The sequence below is a fragment of the Harpegnathos saltator genome, unplaced genomic scaffold, assembly GCF_003227715.2.
Source record: "Harpegnathos saltator strain DR-91 unplaced genomic scaffold, Hsal_v8.6 scaffold467, whole genome shotgun sequence".
NCBI lineage: Eukaryota > Metazoa > Arthropoda > Insecta > Hymenoptera > Formicidae > Harpegnathos > Harpegnathos saltator.
Window position 1 is genome coordinate 61,204 of NW_020230280.1, and position 18,714 is coordinate 79,917.

The window sequence follows — 18,714 nt, forward strand, 5'->3', positions numbered from 1 at the left end:
TGCGCCACACGGAGGCGAACCAAAAGTTTTGTTAAAATTATTATAATCGTTCCACCAAGACTCTCGCATCCGTGCCATTTTGCGCTACACGTTACGGCAGAAAGAAAAGTAAAGCAAATATTCATGATTCCGGGAGCTTTATAGAGTTGTAAATATTTTGTTGTCTCTCGCCTCTGTTATTTCGTATGCGCCATTTCGTACGGTACGCGGTAAAGGTGCAATCGCGAGCTGAAAATGTAGCCCTGCGACTATCTGCGACAAATTTGTCATCTCCTTCGTTTCTCTCCTCGAACGATATCAGGAGAAATACGACGATGTCGGTCGCACAGTTGAAAGAGCAGACGCGCGCGAACGTCGAAACCGAAAGGTAAAGTCCGACGGAAACTTTGATCTCGATTTCGGTTTCGGCCAGTTTCGGCCAAAAATCAGAGCCTCGTTTTGGCTTGAGTCTCGATTTCGGTCGAGATTGAAATCGAGTTTCGGCGACATAGCCGAAACTGATCAAAATGTATCTCGTAACCCTGGCAGGTATCCGCGCAGCGATCGCTCTCTATTCATCTCTTCATCAGCGTTAGTAATACCGTAAATATTTATTTTATCTCCTTGTCCCCTGGACATATTGGAGAAATATTGTTCTATGAATACCTTTTAATTTATGTGCAACATGATTTGCTTAAATCACGTATTAGAGTAAAATAATAATATTGTTCGAGGCTTCGCCGAGTGTGCGAGTTTGTAGCAGAAGAGCGGATAATTTGTAATGCTAGGATTGCGATAATATTATTATTTCAATAATTAAATTATGATATTTGCGAAGAAGAATCATACGACGTATGTGTGCGGACATACGTGTGACTTTTTTAGGATTTCCACAAAGATTTCGGTTTTCGGTCACGGTTTTCGATTTTGGCCGACATCAACGCATAATCGGGTATTTGTTTTCGGTTCCGATCGAAGATAAAAAAATCGACGGTAAAAAGGAAATTTAAAAGAGTTCTTTTAAAAGAGCCGAAAAGGATAAGATTCCGGGGAACGCATCGACGCCTTGAAAAATCGAACGCCGTTTCGAAAAAACTGACCGCGTATGTGGACGGTATCGGCAATGAGCGCGGCTCGGAGAGCAAATATTTGCCGTCTCCGTCCAATGTTATTTGCTCTCGCGATTCGACCCGTGACACACAAGCCTTCGTATAGTTTTACTATGGCAAAAGGGGACGCGCAGCCGGAAATTGACAGTCCAAGATAATCCAAGACACAGTCCAAGATTACGAAAGAAAGAGAGAGAGAGAGAGAGAGAGAGAGGAAAGAAAGACAACGGCAGTTCCGTTCATGTCCCTTGCCTTCAGCTCGGAGAAGATGCCACGGTATAAAGCGAGACGAGAATTGGATCGAGACGCGATCAAAACCGGCAATGCCTATTTACGGAAGTGAAGGCGTTTATTGACGCTTAGTGCACGAGAGCGGGGCCACGAGGCCAGCAGCGAGGAAGAGACCACGTTGCGCTGCTCTCCACGTTGGGAGGCGAGTATTTCAACCTCTTCAGTGGCGCGCACCAGAGAGCGAGCAGGAACGGGCTGTCCCACGGACGAGGCGCGCGTCCGTGGTGGGGTGTCAGCCGTGGCTTATCTGGCGACTTTATGTATATTACGATACCCCAGGCAGGAACACGAGCAGTTCACTGCTGGCTAACCGGTCGGAGAAGTCGGCGGCGGAGCCGAGTCATCCAGAGCGGCGCGCCTCGTCGAGAGTGAGTGAGAAAAAAAGAGAGAGAGAGAGAGAGAGAGAGAACCGTGGACGAGAAAAACGTGTTCGATACGACTGAACGAGAAAGAGAGACAGCGAGGAAGAGCGGGAGGAAAGAGACGACGTTTCCTTTTCCTTCAGCGTTTCTCTTTCTCGCCGGCAGCCGCTCGTCACAACTGTACGACGCGACAACAGCGTGCGGCCCTTAAACTCCCGTCACGTCAGAACCGCATCGGTGGCAACGTGAGGATCGTGTGCGGCAAGATTTCCGTCGTGGTGCGTGCTCTTCGTCGGCCGAACGCTTCGGCAAGCTGATCGAACGGATACTCTCGACGCTGCCTACTGATCGCTTCGATCCAGGATGATCGTGCTCGCGTGGTCCCTCTTCGTCATCACGCTGCTCCTCGTGACGGGCAACCAGGCCTTCCTCAACGCGCCCATACCAGGTGAGAGAGAGAGAGAGAGAGAGAGAGAGAGAGAGATAGAGATAGAGAGAGAGAGAGAGAGAGAGAGAGAGAGAGAGAGAGAGAGAGACGCGTTTAGCGACGAGTTTTCGCGCCAAGTTCATCGATCGCGCGCGTCGTTGTCAGCGGAAGTCATCGTCGGGCGAACGCGAGGAACCAATACCGGAACCTTCGCACGGGATTCTCTCTTTCTGTCTCTTCGTTACTGAAGGTTCAACGCGAGCGTTTTTGCGTCAACTCCCGCGCGGACGCCGCGATTCAACGTGTCGCGTTGGTTTTTCCCTCCTTCGGATGACCGAGATACAATGAAGAATCGCGAATCGCTCGTGCGAGACCACCGCTGGTCACCTCGGCGACGACTCGTTTCGACAGCTGCGCGACACCGATGCGGGTTATGCTTATCGGTCGCGATTTCACGATGATCGCGGCTGAGAGCCGCGTGTGACGATGCGACGTTACTGAAGATCTTCCGCGGAAAGTGAATCAGCTGAGGCGATTAGAAAGTTTCGGGAATTCAGCGAGCGGGTTCTCGTGAAATTCGACGGATTCGTGTCCAAGATTTGCCCGAGTGCGAGGCGGTTAACGGGAAATTAAGCGATTCGTGTAAAGGCGAATTCACGCGAGACTAATCTCGCGACAGAAATTTCGCGCTCAGCGGAACCTAATAGGGGAAATCTTGCTTAAATCCGCTTAGGGTTGAATCTGCCGTCATTTCCGTTCAGAGACACCTCGAATATTGCGCGCGAGTCGCACGGCGCTTCGTGGCCGAGACACGAAGGAACGACGCAGAAACTCGAGATGCTGTAACCTAAAGTAACCCGCGTGCATCGAGACACACCGAGAGCTGACAAAAGGGGAAAAAGGAAGAGCAAGACGGACGTCGTCGAAGCGGCGGTTTTATCGACACGCTCGAGGAAGTCTCGTTCGTTGGACCGCGTTTCGATCGACCCGCACGACTCCGGATATAGATAACGTTACATTATTCAAGGCACGCTGTAATCGATACGATTACGCGGTTTCGGCCATTCGATTAAACCTTCATTCCGTGGCCTTTCGGTATTCATTAACCCGTCAATCTAATTCGGTCCGCGTCGGATCGCGCGGGCTTCTCACGCTCAATTACCGCAAAACATACGTAACCGTCAAATGTTACGACAGTTTTCCATGTCGGGAAGAAAGCGGCTTGTATGATACGATATATCGATATATCGTGATATTTTTCTGAAAAGTGCATCATCAACGCAACCGACATCGCGCAGTGATTCACGCGACACCTCTCGACGCTCGCGTTTCTCGAAATTCGCGGAATCCTTATATGCGCGGCTTGATATCCTTCTCCCCCCCCTCCTCCGCAGGATATCATCAGCTCACAGTCATACACATAGACTGCAGAACAGAGTGTCTCAGAGATAAATTCGCGCGGTGTATGAAATATCGAGGCAACGTAAAATCTCCGCGGCAAACAGAAGACTCGCGAGCAGCCCGGCGAGCGGCGGAAACTCAATCGTGACCTGATCGCAGCTTTACGCGCGTAAACTTTACATAACAACGTCGAACGTTACCGGGAGAACACTTAGACACGTATTAATCGAGCGTTCCTTGAAGTTGCAGAAAAGTCCTCCCGCGGAGGCTCAGGAGTTTCGCAGATTCGCCATCGTGAAAGTCATCTCCTTCCTCTCCCTCTCTCTCTCTCTCTCTCTCTCTCTCTCTCTCTCTCTCTCTCTCTCTCTCTCTCTCTCTCTCGCTTTCTGTGACAGAGTTGAATCTCGCGCGAACTCGCGAAAGCGGCGATCGCGCGTGGCCATGCGAGGGCGGGCGGGTGTTTTTTGAAAGAACCCGTAATGCGAGATCGCGGCGTGTGCCGCCGCACACGTGAATTTTACATAGCGCCGTGTACGAGTGACAGATTTATCTTTGTAGCGCGAGAGCGCGCCGAGACGAGAAAATTCTGTTCGAGCCGCCGCCACCCAAGTGAGACCGACTTGGTCCACTTGCAGCCTACGAAAGCGATCGGTCGGGGTGAACTTTCGATCGTCCGGCCGATTAGCGGCAGCTAACGGTCCGGCGCTCTGCGCCTCCTCTCCGTGTCTCTCGCCGCGCGCGCGTTGTTCCACATGAAAAATATCCCGGATAATCAATAAGCATGCTATCAAGCGGCTGCACCGGACACTTGACCCCTCCGCCTTGTCGCGCGGCCAATTTTTTTACCCGGCCGACGTGTCTTTAGGCGGTTGACGGTAGGTTGCTGAGCGAGTAGAAAGTTGCGCTTTCGATTGTCGTTAAGAGGACTGGAGGTCCCTCAGATTGCTGAAAAATCGTGCTTGTTTTTGATAATATTTTGTGACGAACTGAATAAATGTGCAAGAATGAAAATTTTAGATATATTTGTATAACATATGAAGAGTAGAAACATTTTGTTTATTAATAAATACTCATATAAATATACGTTCACTTAAATTTTAAACGCGCTTTTCTCGAAATTTTATTGCAATGATTTCTCCGAAACTGAGCTTCGTATCGACTTGAAATTTTAAAGTAATAATGTTTGTTTATCTGGCTCTCAGGTGAACCATGGACAATTACGTCAAAATATTTCATTTCCAAATATTAATTATTTTTATTGTAAAAGAACTGAAAAATTTGGATTTTTTCCTAATAATAGCCGCCATTTTCTTAATTTTGTTCGATTTTTTTTGTAGTAGTTCACCGGATCATGATAAGCCTCCTCAAGATTTCTAGCTAAAATTCGCTTTGATCGGACCATCGAGAGCCGAGATATTACTGCAAAAACGACAACTTGAAAAGAAAAAGGAGATTATATTTCAGCTATATATATCGTATATATTTATATGAATATTTGTTAATAAACAAAATTTGTCTACTCTTCATATGTTATATAAATATACCTAAAATTCTCATTCTTGCACATTTATTCAGTTCGTCACAAAATATTATCAAAAACAAGCACGATTTTTCAGCAATCTGATTCTCCAGTCCCCTTAAAGTCCGAACGCGAGACAAATTTTTCTTTTTATTCCGCCCGACACTTGAAACAAATAGTCGATTGTGTGTCGACTTCGGTCGACAGCAGAAATCGACCGGAAATCGAAACTCTCGTGGAGGTCCTAAGAAGGTCATATATATGTACGCGTGCGTATGTACTTTTTCTTCGTAAACATCATTTAATTACTAGAATAAAATTAAAAATGGAAATTTGATCGATTTCGACTGCGTAACCGAAACTCGCTTTGAATTTTGGTCGAAACCGGAAGCTGAGCCAATTCCAATTTCTGCAGTAATGGAAACCGAAGCCGAATTTTCGCGCGATCAAGGAGAAAGATCGATAAGGACAACGCGTCAATGAATCGATGTGTGATTCTCGCCACAAGGAGTCATCGAACAGTAGCCGATTGCGAGGAGCTCGCGCGCATTGTTCTCCTTTTTCTTTCTTACTCATTCATTTTGAGCAATATGTATGTTGACACGCAACGTGTCGAAACGCAAAATATTATCACAGCGAATAATTCGTCGCGTCTAAATGGGACGCGGCGCAAGGCGACGTGGCGAAGCAAGACGAGCGAGCGGCGCCTGTTACGTATCTTCGAGAAAATACGCGGCGCGCTGCGTTAATCGAACACGCGCTTTAATTGAACGCGCAGTTTACTCAATGATAGCGGCATGGTCTCTCACTTGGAGAAGATAAAGTTTCCTCCGCGGAATTTTATAAGCCGGCCGGGACGCCAAGCTGTGTCGCGCGTCGCGCCGTTGCTTTATTAATGAGAGCAAGTCGTAATAATTCAACGGCGTCTGAGCGGTGTCGATGTGGCTTTTTCGATAGCCAGCTTCTAAATAATCTAAACCCCGTTCAGCCGAGCGACGCGGTGCCATTCCCGTCTCGCGACATAATTTCCACGCGAAGATTCAATCGGGGCGACTCGCGCGAATTTTGCGGGACCGCCGCTGCCGGCGCTGACGACGCTGGTATCGTCATTAAACAATTATCTCTCGACTCGCCGTAATCGTCGATGTATCGACACCGAGCGATCTGTGACTCTTGCCGAGAAAACCGTCCATTAGGATTAAACTGGCCGCGGTGTCATGCGGAACAACGTGGCCAAAGTGCAGCCACGACTCGAGTTTTCACGCTCTGAAACGGCCCAGCGCTCAGGCGCCCCTTATCTAATGTGTCTTTCGAATCCAGCCGATTGAGTAAGCAGCCGCCATTTAACGGATGTACGAACATGTAATCGCCGTTGCTAAATATACATGTACGAGAAAGACTAGGAACCGTTACATAGATGTGTGTGTATGTGTGTATGTGTATACAACCTCGGATACATCCTGCAGTACTTAACGTACAATTACGACGAAACTTCCTACATTCGACAAAGACATCCCGAGGCCGCAAGTTTCCCGCTCGCCTCTGCTCCGAGGAAAAACCGAGACTCTGCGGTGCAAACTCATTCGCACCGTCGTTAATTGTTATCACACACGTCGAGCCGCATCACCGTCGCGCGCTCTTCTTTCCTCTCCCAAGCAATTTTTACGACAGCCGCCCGGCTGCATGCACGGCTCGGACGACGTCGGCGACTTGCGCACACTTGACTTTCATATTGGCGGAGAGAGCTCCACTTCTTTTTTTATCGCCGGAGCCAGAGCAGATGAACAAAAGAGAGATAACGTATACGCGACCGACACGTATGCTCGCTCCCCGAGCCAGCTAACAATACTTTCGATAACAACACACACGGCGAACTTGGAGCGACGCCAGAGCGACGGACTTGGGCGCAAAGTGCAAGTCTTTTTCAAACGAGAACTTGCCGCTTTCGAATGATTTCGCGTGCTCGCGGCGACTATTAGGCACACTTCCTACGTGCATCGCGCGGGTCAGCTAGCCGGGTTGCTTCAGCCGGGTCGTCGAGTGGGACCGCGAAGCGGCAGGTGATTTTTTAGCATGAGAAACTCGGCGCGAGCCAAAGCAACTCCGGAGATCCGTCCCCGTAAATCTTGCTTTATCCCTATCAACGCGGGACGTGAGGTAAAACGAGACATTTAATATTCGCCAAGTGGGAAAGTACGCGACGACGATGACGATGACGACGTGGACAGGACAGGAAGCAGTATTCCGCATGCGATTTCGGCGAAATGCGCGATAACAGGTGCGTCATTCGGCTCGTCGATCGCGCCTCTTCTTCGGTCTTTAGGAACAACATCAACGATCGTCCGGTATCGGTCGACTCGATCTGCGCATCCCCGCGCAGATTCTCAGCGTTTTCACGAGCAAAGGGAAAAGGCTCGGCCTCGGTTAATGAGGCAAGAGCGGACTCCACGAGCGGCTCGAAGCGACCACCAAGAACGTGCCGATCGAGTGTCGGCGAACGAGCACGAGAGAGGCTGGAGTAAGCGCGAACTTGAACGAGCGTACTCGAAGGTCGCGAACGCGTCGAGTGATTCCGATACGCCGAAGGTCGTCGCGGAGGAGTGTAACGTCGGAAGTATGCCGAGATGTTCCGAAAGACTGCGATTTCGCGCGATGGCGCGACCGGCTCGTTTATCGCGATGCATTACGTCACCCCGCCGGCTGCATCGTCGGATCATCTAATTACCATCGGTGAACAAATACCGGGCGCCTCGCGCGTGAGATTCTATCAGCCGCTTATCGTCAAGTTTGCCGCGCTCGCCGCCATGTTTCCGAAAGGTTCAGAGTGTATCTCGAGCGTAGCTCGCGTTGCATTCTCTGTAACGGTGAGACTTTGTGTGTGTGTGTGTGTGTGTGTTGGGATATATTACGGCTTTGCAATTCAATACGATTGGGGAAGAAACAAGAGCCCCGACGACGTCTGATGTAAACGCGGCCTTTCTTCGCATCAAACGTACCTTCGCTCGCTTTCCCCGCTTCTGTTCCTCGTTCTTGTCGAGTAGCGCCGACGCAGCGCGTATTAATAATACGTCGCGCTCGAATGGAATAATGTCGATAGACGCCGCGGACGGCAATATCAAAGCGTCGATGCTAATTATTCGGCTATTCAGTTATGTAAAAGCCCCGGTTAATTATTGACGGGGCAAACAACGCGTTATCAGGACGATAGTGCCGTTCGAAGTCGATGCAGCATTAAAAAACGCGTAGGACGGCCGCGACATTGCAGAACGCGCAGTTAATTAGAGCCGTGCGTTTGTTCGTCGTTTAATCAATTGAATCACCCCCGACGTAATTTCCCCGACGATTAACGCATTCACCTTCAGCGTCACCTTTCGATTATCAATTAATCACGGACGGGACGAGGTGCATTTGGAATCTGTGCGATGTAATGGTCGATTTGCGCTTTACCGAATTGCAGATTCGAGCATTTTCGAATAATCTTAACGTCTTAACGCAGGGGTTCAAACGCCTTGAGTTGGTCGAATTAAAAAGCCGATTAAAAAGCCGATTAAAAAGCCGATTGACCTGCGACTCGTCCAATTACATTTTTCACTCGTGTGGTAACCAAGAATAAAACAGTTTGTCTAAAAATATCGCTGACATCTTTATGTATCGCAAACAAATTTACAGTTATAGACTTTTGCCATAACTTCTAATATAAATCAATAATAGTATATAACAATATGTTAACAATTTATAATCATCATTTAGATGGTTTGATAATTTTGTAATAGTTTGATCAGTCAGAGAATTCACACGCTACGCGACAAAAGATACGTTTCTAAAAACGCAATTATTGTACTAAAAATCGACTCACCGGCCGCCGCCTCCGCCGCCTCCACTGCATCGCGTCAACGTGCCTTTGGCGCAGAAGCTCTGAAAAGCAAATTTTCTGCCGTTACTTATTTTTTCTTTATTAGATTCGTCGGATTTATTCGTCGTACGAGAATGCGTACGAAAAGCCGCGTCTTTTATATCGCGCCATGAGAGAGCTGTAGTTTCATGAATCAATGAATTATCGGTATCTCGGATCTGCGCGATCGTTAAAATGTCCCGCGCTAAAGCTCGACGTGAGCTACGCGTGTGTACCTTCCGATAACACGCGCGCGTGTAGATGCATAACCAAACGTCGCGTCGCGCGCGACGCGTTCTTCACGGACGGAAAACAAGCGAAAATACGGTAATCGACTTTTCGTCACGTCTTTGTCCTAGATTATTGCGCACTTGTGGCCGCGAAGCCAGCGCAAAATTGAACGCAAAATCACGTTTTATTATGCAGCTCAGCTCTGAAACTTCATTCGCCGAAAGTCTCTCGTCTTCTCGAGCCAAAAACGACCGATCCAAAAAGTACCAACGCGTCGGCATTTCCGGCAGGATCGACTTCGAGAGAATCAGCTCAGAGGGTCGTGTATTTGAGAGTGATTGAACTCTTCCGATTAACCCTTCCTTTTTTTACCTAGCAATGTGAGCTTAGCGCCTCGCGACAATGAGCATCGACTCGGCGTCGTCGCTAGACGACATTATTCGTCGTTACCGTCGCGTCCCGCCAGCGATTTATCTCGATTCCGTCGCCGACCGGAATCTCGTGAATATTTCGATCAAGCCGGTGTCTCCCGTAAACATGATGTACCTCAGCCGTTTTCCCAAGTGCCAGGTAGAACTCCACAAACAACGCCCACGCGACAGAGGGAGTCGTTTTCACGAGAAGCCGCCTGCACGCGGCGACTTTAAACAGACTTCCGTTTTAAAGTTCAAAAGTTCGCGCGAAGAGTTTATCAGCGCGGAGCGACGTAAAGTGGATACGCGATGCTTCTTAAGAACGATAAAATATATACACCGTGACAATGCCGACGTCGACGTGCGCAGCGCGGCTCGTCCTACAAGCAGCAATTATTTCTTCGCTCTACAGTCCCGTTATTTTCGCAATGTTTTCAGATAATCGGCGCGAATATCCGGACAACAAGTCAATCTAAGAATAACGAGACTCTCGACTCTCCCGTCGCGTCGTCGCCCCGTTTTCACCGTTCGAAAATTCACGAACGTGATATTTTTTCCGCAAAACTCTCGCTCTGACATTTACAAACACGTGTATCGCGCGTGAGTTTCTCGCGCATCTCGCGTCTACATTTGTCGCGCTTTCGAGCGAAATAAACCATCCTTCCGTCGTTTTCGCACCAAGATTTTCGACCTCGATTAGACTCCGAGATACGCTGTTGAAGTAAACCGGTACAGTTAATCGTGAAACACTTCGGAGCAATTTTAGGTACGAGCGGGGAATGCAATTTTAAGCCACACGCGAGGGAGGGCGAGACAACACGTGCATTCGCGCGGCATAATTAAGCGCGACTAACAAGATTGTTTTATTGCAGCTCACACGGTAACTAGCTACAACATCGGAGTTGATCGACGAATGGAGGACAATAAAGTGACGCACGGCGTGAACGACAATCGCCACTCGATCATCTCGAAATTCGCCGCCGTCGCCGCCGCCGACGACGACGACGACGATGACGACGATGACGACGACGAGGAGGCGGTCTACGTGATCGAGTACAACGAGGAGAACCGCAAGAACGGATTGGAGAAAGGAAGAAACCCAGATGGTAAGGACGCGTGTATCTCACTTGTGCACGCTTACAAAAGTCCCCACTTGAGAGAGAACACCGACGTGTCACGTCGATCCTCCGCGCTCAATTATGAATCATCGCGCATGACGTGCCGGGATCGCTCCCGTTATCCCAATTCGCACAAAACGTCGCCGTTTTTCCCGTTTTTCTCCCCCCTCTCGCGGGGCCGTGACCCCGCGTCAATTTCTTACCGCTCGGCCCGCGGCTCAATACGTCGCCGGAAAATCATGAAAAGCGCATAATTACTTTTCACCGAGCCGCGCCACTCGGCCTTCTGCCGGGATGCATTAGCGATTGCGTGTATATATTCGCCGCCTCTTTGCTCCCGCGATATCACGTTGCACTCTTGACCTCCCCGGGATTTCTTCCCGCGCGCGGCATTGTCAAGTTCGAGTCAATCGACCGTGAAGCGCGTGTATACCGTATCCGTTCGCGTTAAGGCGAGCGCGAGAGCAGCGAGTCGAGCGGCTTTCCGCTTGCGCAGAACGTGAATCTAATCGTCGGGTCTGAAAATACACATCGATCGCGGGTGATCGTTACCCGCGCCATTATACAACAATTACGTGTTTCGACAGAACCATACTCAATTTTTGCTGCGACTGCTTTTTGCCAGCTCGACTCGGTTCTCCGCGAACGATGCTCACGCGGTAAACAACTGCGCTTGTGGGCGTTAAGTAAGTATGTGGCGAATGTGAAATTAGCCTTGAAACCGGAAGACCGGCACAACTTAACAATCACGACGGGAAGTCTCATTGGATTTCTCTGTTGTACGCGACATATCGAAGCGATGAGTTATCAATTGTCGTGACGATCGAAAATCGGACGATTAGATACATTCAGACGTGTCCATGGTCCCCGCCGTGACGATGCTGGGAATAAATCTAAGAGGACGCGAGTACACACGACGAAAGAGATCGTATTAAAGTTTCATTACCTTGGGAATGATGGAATTTATCGTCTAATTGAACAAGGTCGAGCGAGGCGGGACGTAGAAACGAGATCCATAAAACGAAGCTCGCGATCTGCCCGGCGCGCGTTTCCCGTTAAAATCCCGGCCGCGCGGAGAACAAACTCCCGGAGAGACAGTGTCACACGCGTCAAGGATTTATGCAGATGCGCAGCCGTTCTTCATCTTCATTTACATCGAGCCACGGGCTCGTCGCGTCGTCGCGTCGCGTCGTACGCGTCACGCATTAACGGCCGCGATCGGCGGAGCGTCGTGTCGCGCCGTGAGTGCATGAGTCTCACGTGTTACGTCCCCCGCGCCCGCGGTCGGTCGAAAGAAAAAAAAGGAAACAAAAAGACCGGAGGCGTGGTTTCGAAGACTTTCCGCGCGATATTTATGCCGCTGCCGTATCGAGAACGATCCCGCTGAACGCGCTTCGATCGTGCCGAGCGTGCGGAATCGTCGTCACGCCGCGAGCGTGCCGATCGTCAAAATTCATCTCGCGGCTCGTCAGCGACGAATTTTCGAATCGACTTGCAATCGACTTGCGAGCATAATACACACGCGCGTGCCCGCGAACTCCAGACGCCACGGGCGTCGGGAAACAAAGAGATATAACAGGCCTGCTTCGAGATCGGTCTCGGAAATTCTGCTTTCTGTCGTAAGGTTGGTAAGGCCTTAAACTGATTTAGATACGTTGCGTAATTGATCAGCTGATCACACTTGGACGTCACACGGCCGTGTACTGTTTCTGTGTTTATAGACTTTGTTTCAGCTATTATTAGATCGAGATACGGATACGGAGATTTGTGATTACGTGTTATCCTGATGATTGAACAGCTGATTAATTAGCAAACGCATCTGAGTTAGGCCTGCCAATCTTATAAATCATTTTTCGAAACAAGCCCAACGCCGCGCTCTTTTAATGTCCCGCCGATGAGTTCTCGCGGCGGATAACGCAACTCGGCACCGAGATGACTTTGGATTCACGGTTCGTCGCGTCGCGTCGTATTTCTACCGCGGACACGACATCGCGAGACGCGCAAACAAAGGAGCACGCGGCTCGCGCAAGTAGAACCGCGTCTGTTTGCGCGTCTCACGATCCGAGAGCGGTGTCCGGCAGGTAGTTTTTGCCTCGAGTTTGGATATATCGTCTGCAACAACAAGTCGCGTGATTCCGTCGGAAAATCACCGACGGATTTAATTTCCCATGCCCTCCCGGGGATTCTTTAGCAATCCTTAATCAGCGTGGAACGATCCTCGGAAGGCGCGATATTTAATTAAGTATCGCCCCTCCCGCCACACATCTTTCGATTTTCTCTCATATCTCCACGCCCCCTCCCTCTCCATTTGTCTCCTCATAGAGATACACCCAACTTTTTCATAAACAGATTCATTGCTCATTAATGTAAGATGGCGAGCGATAACACGAGCGAGACACGACGACGACAAGATCGCGGCGCGAAAGCGCGGAAATCGCGTCGTTCGTGCGATTATCTCGCACGAGCCCAACTCTCCGACGAAATCCGACGCGATTATTGCTGTCGCTGCTATGACTATTATTATTAACAAACGGCTCCCTCACAGGTTCCTACTTTGTTATAGTCAAGAGCGACCCGCAGAACCCGTTAGACCCGTGGTCGATAGTCTGGTACATCGGCTCGTTCGGCGGCCTGGTGGCGTTCTTCCTCATCGTCAGCTGCTCCGAGTGGTGCTGCCGACGGGCCGCGCGACCCCTCACGATACCGTACGCGCAGCCCGCCGAGGTGAGCTCGCGCGGGGTCGCGGAGAGCCCGCCGCCGCCTTATCACCTGTTCGCGCCGCCACCGTACGACTCCGTCAACTACGCCGACATCGTGAACAAGACGTCCGGCGAGAAGCTCGACATCTACGTGATCTCGGTGCCGACGCACCGGCCGGTGGTGCAGGCGCCAGCGTAGAGCTGCTCCTGCTCCGACCCGCTCAGCGAGAATCATCGGATCCGCGGACGCAAGCCGAGCCGCAAGCGATGCTCAACAAACTCGGTTTGACAACCGGAAAATAAGTACAGCGCTACTCGAGAAATGTACGGCGGCGCAAATGCTCGTCCGTTGCTCGCACGACATTATCGAAGAGGCAACTGCGAGCTATCACCTCGCGGGATATCATACTTGGCGCCCGAGATAACTCAGGCTACAGGCGATTCCTCGAAACATTGTATCATTTCGGATTACGCGTGAGTCATTATTCGTATTCTCACGAAGGGAGAATGAGATAGAGGAAGGGAGAGCGAGAAGGAGACGTCCTTAAGTGCCCGATTCGCGGCGGAGTAATCGCAGACGTCGGTTCTGCGTCCACGAAGAAGTGATGACGAGAGAAGAACTCGTGAGAAGAACGTGTCAATGGAAGGTAGCTTCTCGATACGCGAAAATAGGGAACTGCTTTTGTATCTATCACCCCGGAAAGATGATAATCTTCTGTGCGATTGTGTTCACGGAATGATTATTGCCGATGTTCCGTTTGGACTTTGTGGCAAAGTCGGAAGACGACTGACGACGTCAGAGAAATCTGTGTCAACGTCTGTGTGGGGATGTCGATCGAAACGACAATGACACGTCGAGTATTCGTACCGAATACTCAAATGTACGCGTGTCGTGTATATGTATGTGTGTGTGTATTCTGCGGGATAATTTATGAGAGGTTGATACGCGAAAGTGGAGCGGTTTTATAATCGCAGACAAGTCCGCGAGTTTCTGGAGCCGACTTGGATCTAGCAAGGACTCGGAGAAGGGCCCATTGTGCCGATTGTAGAGAGCAATAATTAACTCGATCGGACCACGCGAAATGGCGAACCAATTCGACTGGCACAATCGACGCGGAAGCTTTGTAACTCGTAATCCTAGGATCACGTTCAAACTGTCTCGCCTGCCGCACCGCGAGGACATGTTCTTAGATTTCACTCTGGAAATATATCCCAAGAACGGATGTCTCGCACGCTGATGATATATTTCGTTAAACGGAATATCGAAATGACAAGGATGTGCGCAAGGATGTACGGCGAATATTTAACAAGTACGTCGGATAAATAATTTGGCTGATCACTGCCACGCGAGACGAGACAGCAGAGACCCGCGCATCGATTTCCGAGTTTATATCGCAATTGAAAAAAATAATAATTCATACACACATGGCGAGTCAGATTTTGTCTCTATTCAATCGATCTCTCTGCGCGCGCGCGACAACTTCGAGAGATCGTCATTCAATCGTTCAAACAGAAATCGTCCTCAACGTCATCCTACGATCGTCGGGCGAAGTGTATAGTATTACGAGCCAACTGTGAGAATCTTTCGAGAATTATACGCGATACCATCGCATGCGATTGGCCCTATTCGCCTACCGACTCTCTGTCAATTAAGGACGATTAGCGTAGATTATAAATCGACTGTCGCGAGGAGTGGTCTCCCCGCGAACGAGGTCGCGTAAAAGTAATTTAAGATAATGGCGCGAGCGTGTTTGCGCGCGCGCGCGCGCGCATGCGCACCGCGAGACAAATAGCGCACTCGCGCGCGATAATAGAGACGGGCACCGACGCGATATAGAGCTTGCGGCGACCAATTGCGCGCTAATTAGCGGAGCGCAATTCTGCGAGCGTAATCACAGCCGGAGCCTTCGCGCGATCTCTCATAGCCGGAGCGAGCGGAGAGATTCGTCTCTGACGCAAGTGAATTTCGATAGCACGCAACACGTTGACGAAAAGCATCGGTCGATATTGCGATTCGACGGTTCATCGTCGAAATAATCTGCTAAAACGTACGGTACTATTCCTCGGCACCGTGAGCGAGAAACACCCGAGCGAAAATATAGACGAGTAAACAATAATAATTCTATTTTGCCCAATGATACTCTGATCTTGATAAGAGTGAACTTGTGGAACGAAAAATAGAGAGAATGAGAGGGGGAGGCAGGAGAGATACTTTAAGTTTCTACGTCATCTTGCGGAGAATATTTAACGGCAACTGCAGCTTTGTTAACGTTTTACATTCTCTGTCACCGAGTCACAGTGTGTTTGACTCGTTTGTATTATACTTTACATTCGTAATGATAATATAAGAAGCCTAATTAACAGAGCTCCGTTGTCGAGAGTGCGCATCACGATCGATTCGTTGTCCCTAAGATTCACAAAATGACGACGCTGTCGCTATTTATTTTTTATACTTTTATACACACAATTTATATACGTACTCGAGCGCGTCTCTACGTTATCAATAAAATTTCTTTTCACACATGAAGAGTGATTTCTTGTCATTTATATTGATTGCAGTGTCATCGCCTCCATTTTCTTTCCATGTTTACATACTTCTAATATCAATTATCAGATAATATGCACTACCGAGTCCCAACATTAACCTTTTATATTTTACCATGCCAAAATTGATGAAAAATCTTATTGTTTTGACTAAGTTGAAAAACATTTGGGTTTACTTCGTGTAAAGATTTCTTAAAATAGAATATCGACATGTATCATTATGATTTGCTCAAAAAATATAATTTAACTGTGAACATTCATTTCCTTTTCATATATAAAAATTTTTTGCGCTATTTTTCACAAACTAATAATTGTACATGCATTATTATAACGAATCGTTGCGATCAAAAAGAATTAAAATGTCGCATATATATATATTATAATCCGAAAAATATATGTTTTAAAATAATATACAAACATCTAACAAGTATAAAAAACGTTATGGAAAATTTTTGAATGTGAGAACTTGTTAGTGTATTACTGCATATGAATAAGAGATACAGTCTCATAATTTAAAATTTCTTTATCGATTCATAATATTATATTCATAAATCTATTATCTGAAAAAGGTATTACCAATAAACATAAATTAATTAAAGCCAGTATAAATGATTTTTTCGAGAAAACGCATATTAGACAAAATTCTGTCAATATTTTGGTAGAGGGTAAGTGCTAGTGAAATAAAGTCACATATGACTATCCATCAAAATGTTAACCCTTTGCACTCGGAGCCATCTCGCGGACACTTACGATGTCCCCTCAGAGGAGACATCTGAGTGCACGGGTTAAAGAACATCGACTCTAGATAAGAGATTTTTTATTCATAAATGATAATTAAACAGCATTGACATTACCGACTATGTAAAAATAATATTCAATGTTATGTCAATATGTAGACCGTATAAATGCACAATATAACATAATAAAGCGGCAACAACATTAAATTCATTCAAAACAAACAGTCTCATTCGAATGTATATGTCCATGAATATTCGTTTTCAGCGATTGCATCCTGACGAGTGAAGTCGGCAATCATACATTGCGACGGCTGCGATTCTCAAAGTATGAAAAGCGTTAACTTCACTCGATACAAAGGACGCCTCGCCCGTGACATGCATTTTTACCGGCATTTCAATGATATTTTACTAAATAAGAATGTGTGACTTACTTTTCAGTGCTGCTAATCATAATTCTCATGCAAATTATTATTTGGCAGATCGAAAACACACAATGCAACGATTCGGATCTCAACTGGATTTAACCTTGCGAGCATGTGATATTATACACAACATAGCCATAGAATACCCGATTTTCGGCAGCACTTTAATGATATTTTGTTACGAAACTTACTTCTGACACTCCCGACGATAATATACATGTAAAACTTACAATCGGACGAACTGACATCTCAGGAAATACGGAGTTGCTTCCTTGGATTGTCGCGCCGCGATCCCTTCCACCAAATGACTAAAGAGCAACGGTTGCGATTCTCGAAGCATCAGTGCACTCGATACCTCGAAACGAGTCTCGATCATAGTTATTTTATTTCTTCATCAACAGCTTCCGACATAAATTTTACGCAAACTGCTCGAAAATTTTTAATATTCAAAATATCAAACTGAGGAACTAATAATAATGACTAATAATTGTCATATCTCAATTATTATACTTGAATCGTTGCAAAGCAGAGAGGAACATGACAGCGGCCAATACGACATTTTCTGCGACACCGACTTTCCGCACTGGGAAAGGACGCCATCTGCATCCATTTTGAGAGAGGAACTATGATGCTACGTCTACTTTTAGGTTTCGGTGGTAAAACCTACATGTACTGGAAGTCCATGCTACATCCACTTTCAGGCGGTTTATGTCTGTGCTACAACCACAATAGCGTACTTGACAAGCACGGTCTCGCACATTGTTAATATCTCCGTTTCTATTGGGAATTGAAAGTAGAGCATTATGGTCAGAATAGGATAGATATAGGACTATATTGTGGCCAAAGCGTGTTTCTGTATCTTGAGCCGTTTAGGCGACAAAGGCCCGTACCAGTATCTTTAATCGTTTAGGAGATATCGAAGGTTAAAGTTTTTCAACTTGTACCGTCAATATCTGCGTTTCTACTGGGAATTGGGAGTCGAGATTTAGGGTGAGGATAGGGTTGATACAGGATTATATTGTTGCAAAAAAACGTGCCTGTATCTTGAGCCGTTTAGGAGATATCGAAGGTTAAAGTTTTTCAACTTGTACCGTCAATATCTGCGCTTCTACTGGGAATTGGGAGTCGAGATTTAGGGTGAGAATAAAGTTGATACAGGATTATATTGTTGCAAAAAAACGTGCCTGTATCTTGAGTCGTTTAGGAGATATCGCAGGTTAAAATTTTTCAAATTGTACCGTCAATATCTCCGCTTCTACTGGGAATTGAAAGTCGAGATTTAGGGTAAGAATAGGGTTGATACAGGACTATATTGTTGCAAGAAAACGTGCCTGTATCTTGAGCCGTTTAGGACATATCGAAGGTTAAAGTTTTTCAACTTATTTCGTCAAATATCTCCGCTTCTACTGGGAATTGGAAGTCGAGATTTAGGGTGAGAATAGGGTTGATACAGGACTATATTGTTGCAAAAAAACGTGCCTGTATCGTGAGCCGTTTAGGAGATATCGCAGGTTAAAATTTTTCAAATTGTACCGTCAATATCTCCGCTTCTACTGGGAATTGAGAGTCG

At 47.5% G+C, this 18,714-nt stretch overlaps 1 protein-coding gene across 3 annotated transcripts; it reads left to right on the forward strand.

Annotated features, from left to right (window-relative positions):
- The first annotated feature begins 1,448 nt into the window (after positions 1–1,448).
- On the forward strand, positions 1,449–15,968 carry LOC105185021 (uncharacterized). 3 transcript variants are annotated; one of them, XM_025302054.1, is made up of 3 exons: positions 1,449–1,747; positions 10,497–10,730; positions 13,288–15,968. In XM_025302054.1, the coding sequence occupies exons 2-3, from the start codon at positions 10,538–10,540 to the stop codon at positions 13,638–13,640; spliced, it is 546 nt and encodes a 181-aa protein (XP_025157839.1). In that variant the 5' UTR covers positions 1,449–1,747; positions 10,497–10,537; the 3' UTR covers positions 13,641–15,968. The 3 variants fall into 3 exon arrangements, with proteins under 3 accessions (XP_025157839.1, XP_011142528.1, XP_011142529.1); XM_011144226.3 differs by having other exon boundaries at positions 1,462–2,189; XM_011144227.3 differs by having other exon boundaries at positions 1,474–2,189; positions 13,306–15,968.
- Positions 15,969–18,714: the final 2,746 nt, after the last annotated feature.

Excerpts from the sequence above, each read along its gene's own strand:
- LOC105185021 (XM_011144226.3), top strand. The coding sequence starts at position 2,105 with ATGATCGTGCTCGCGTGGTCCCTCTTCGTCATCACGCTGCTCCTCGTG. Across the intron at positions 2,190-10,496 it reads CCTCAACGCGCCCATACCAG|CTCACACGGTAACTAGCTAC; the intron begins GTGAGAGAGAGA and ends GTTTTATTGCAG. Across the intron at positions 10,731-13,287 it reads GAAAGGAAGAAACCCAGATG|GTTCCTACTTTGTTATAGTC; the intron begins GTAAGGACGCGT and ends GCTCCCTCACAG.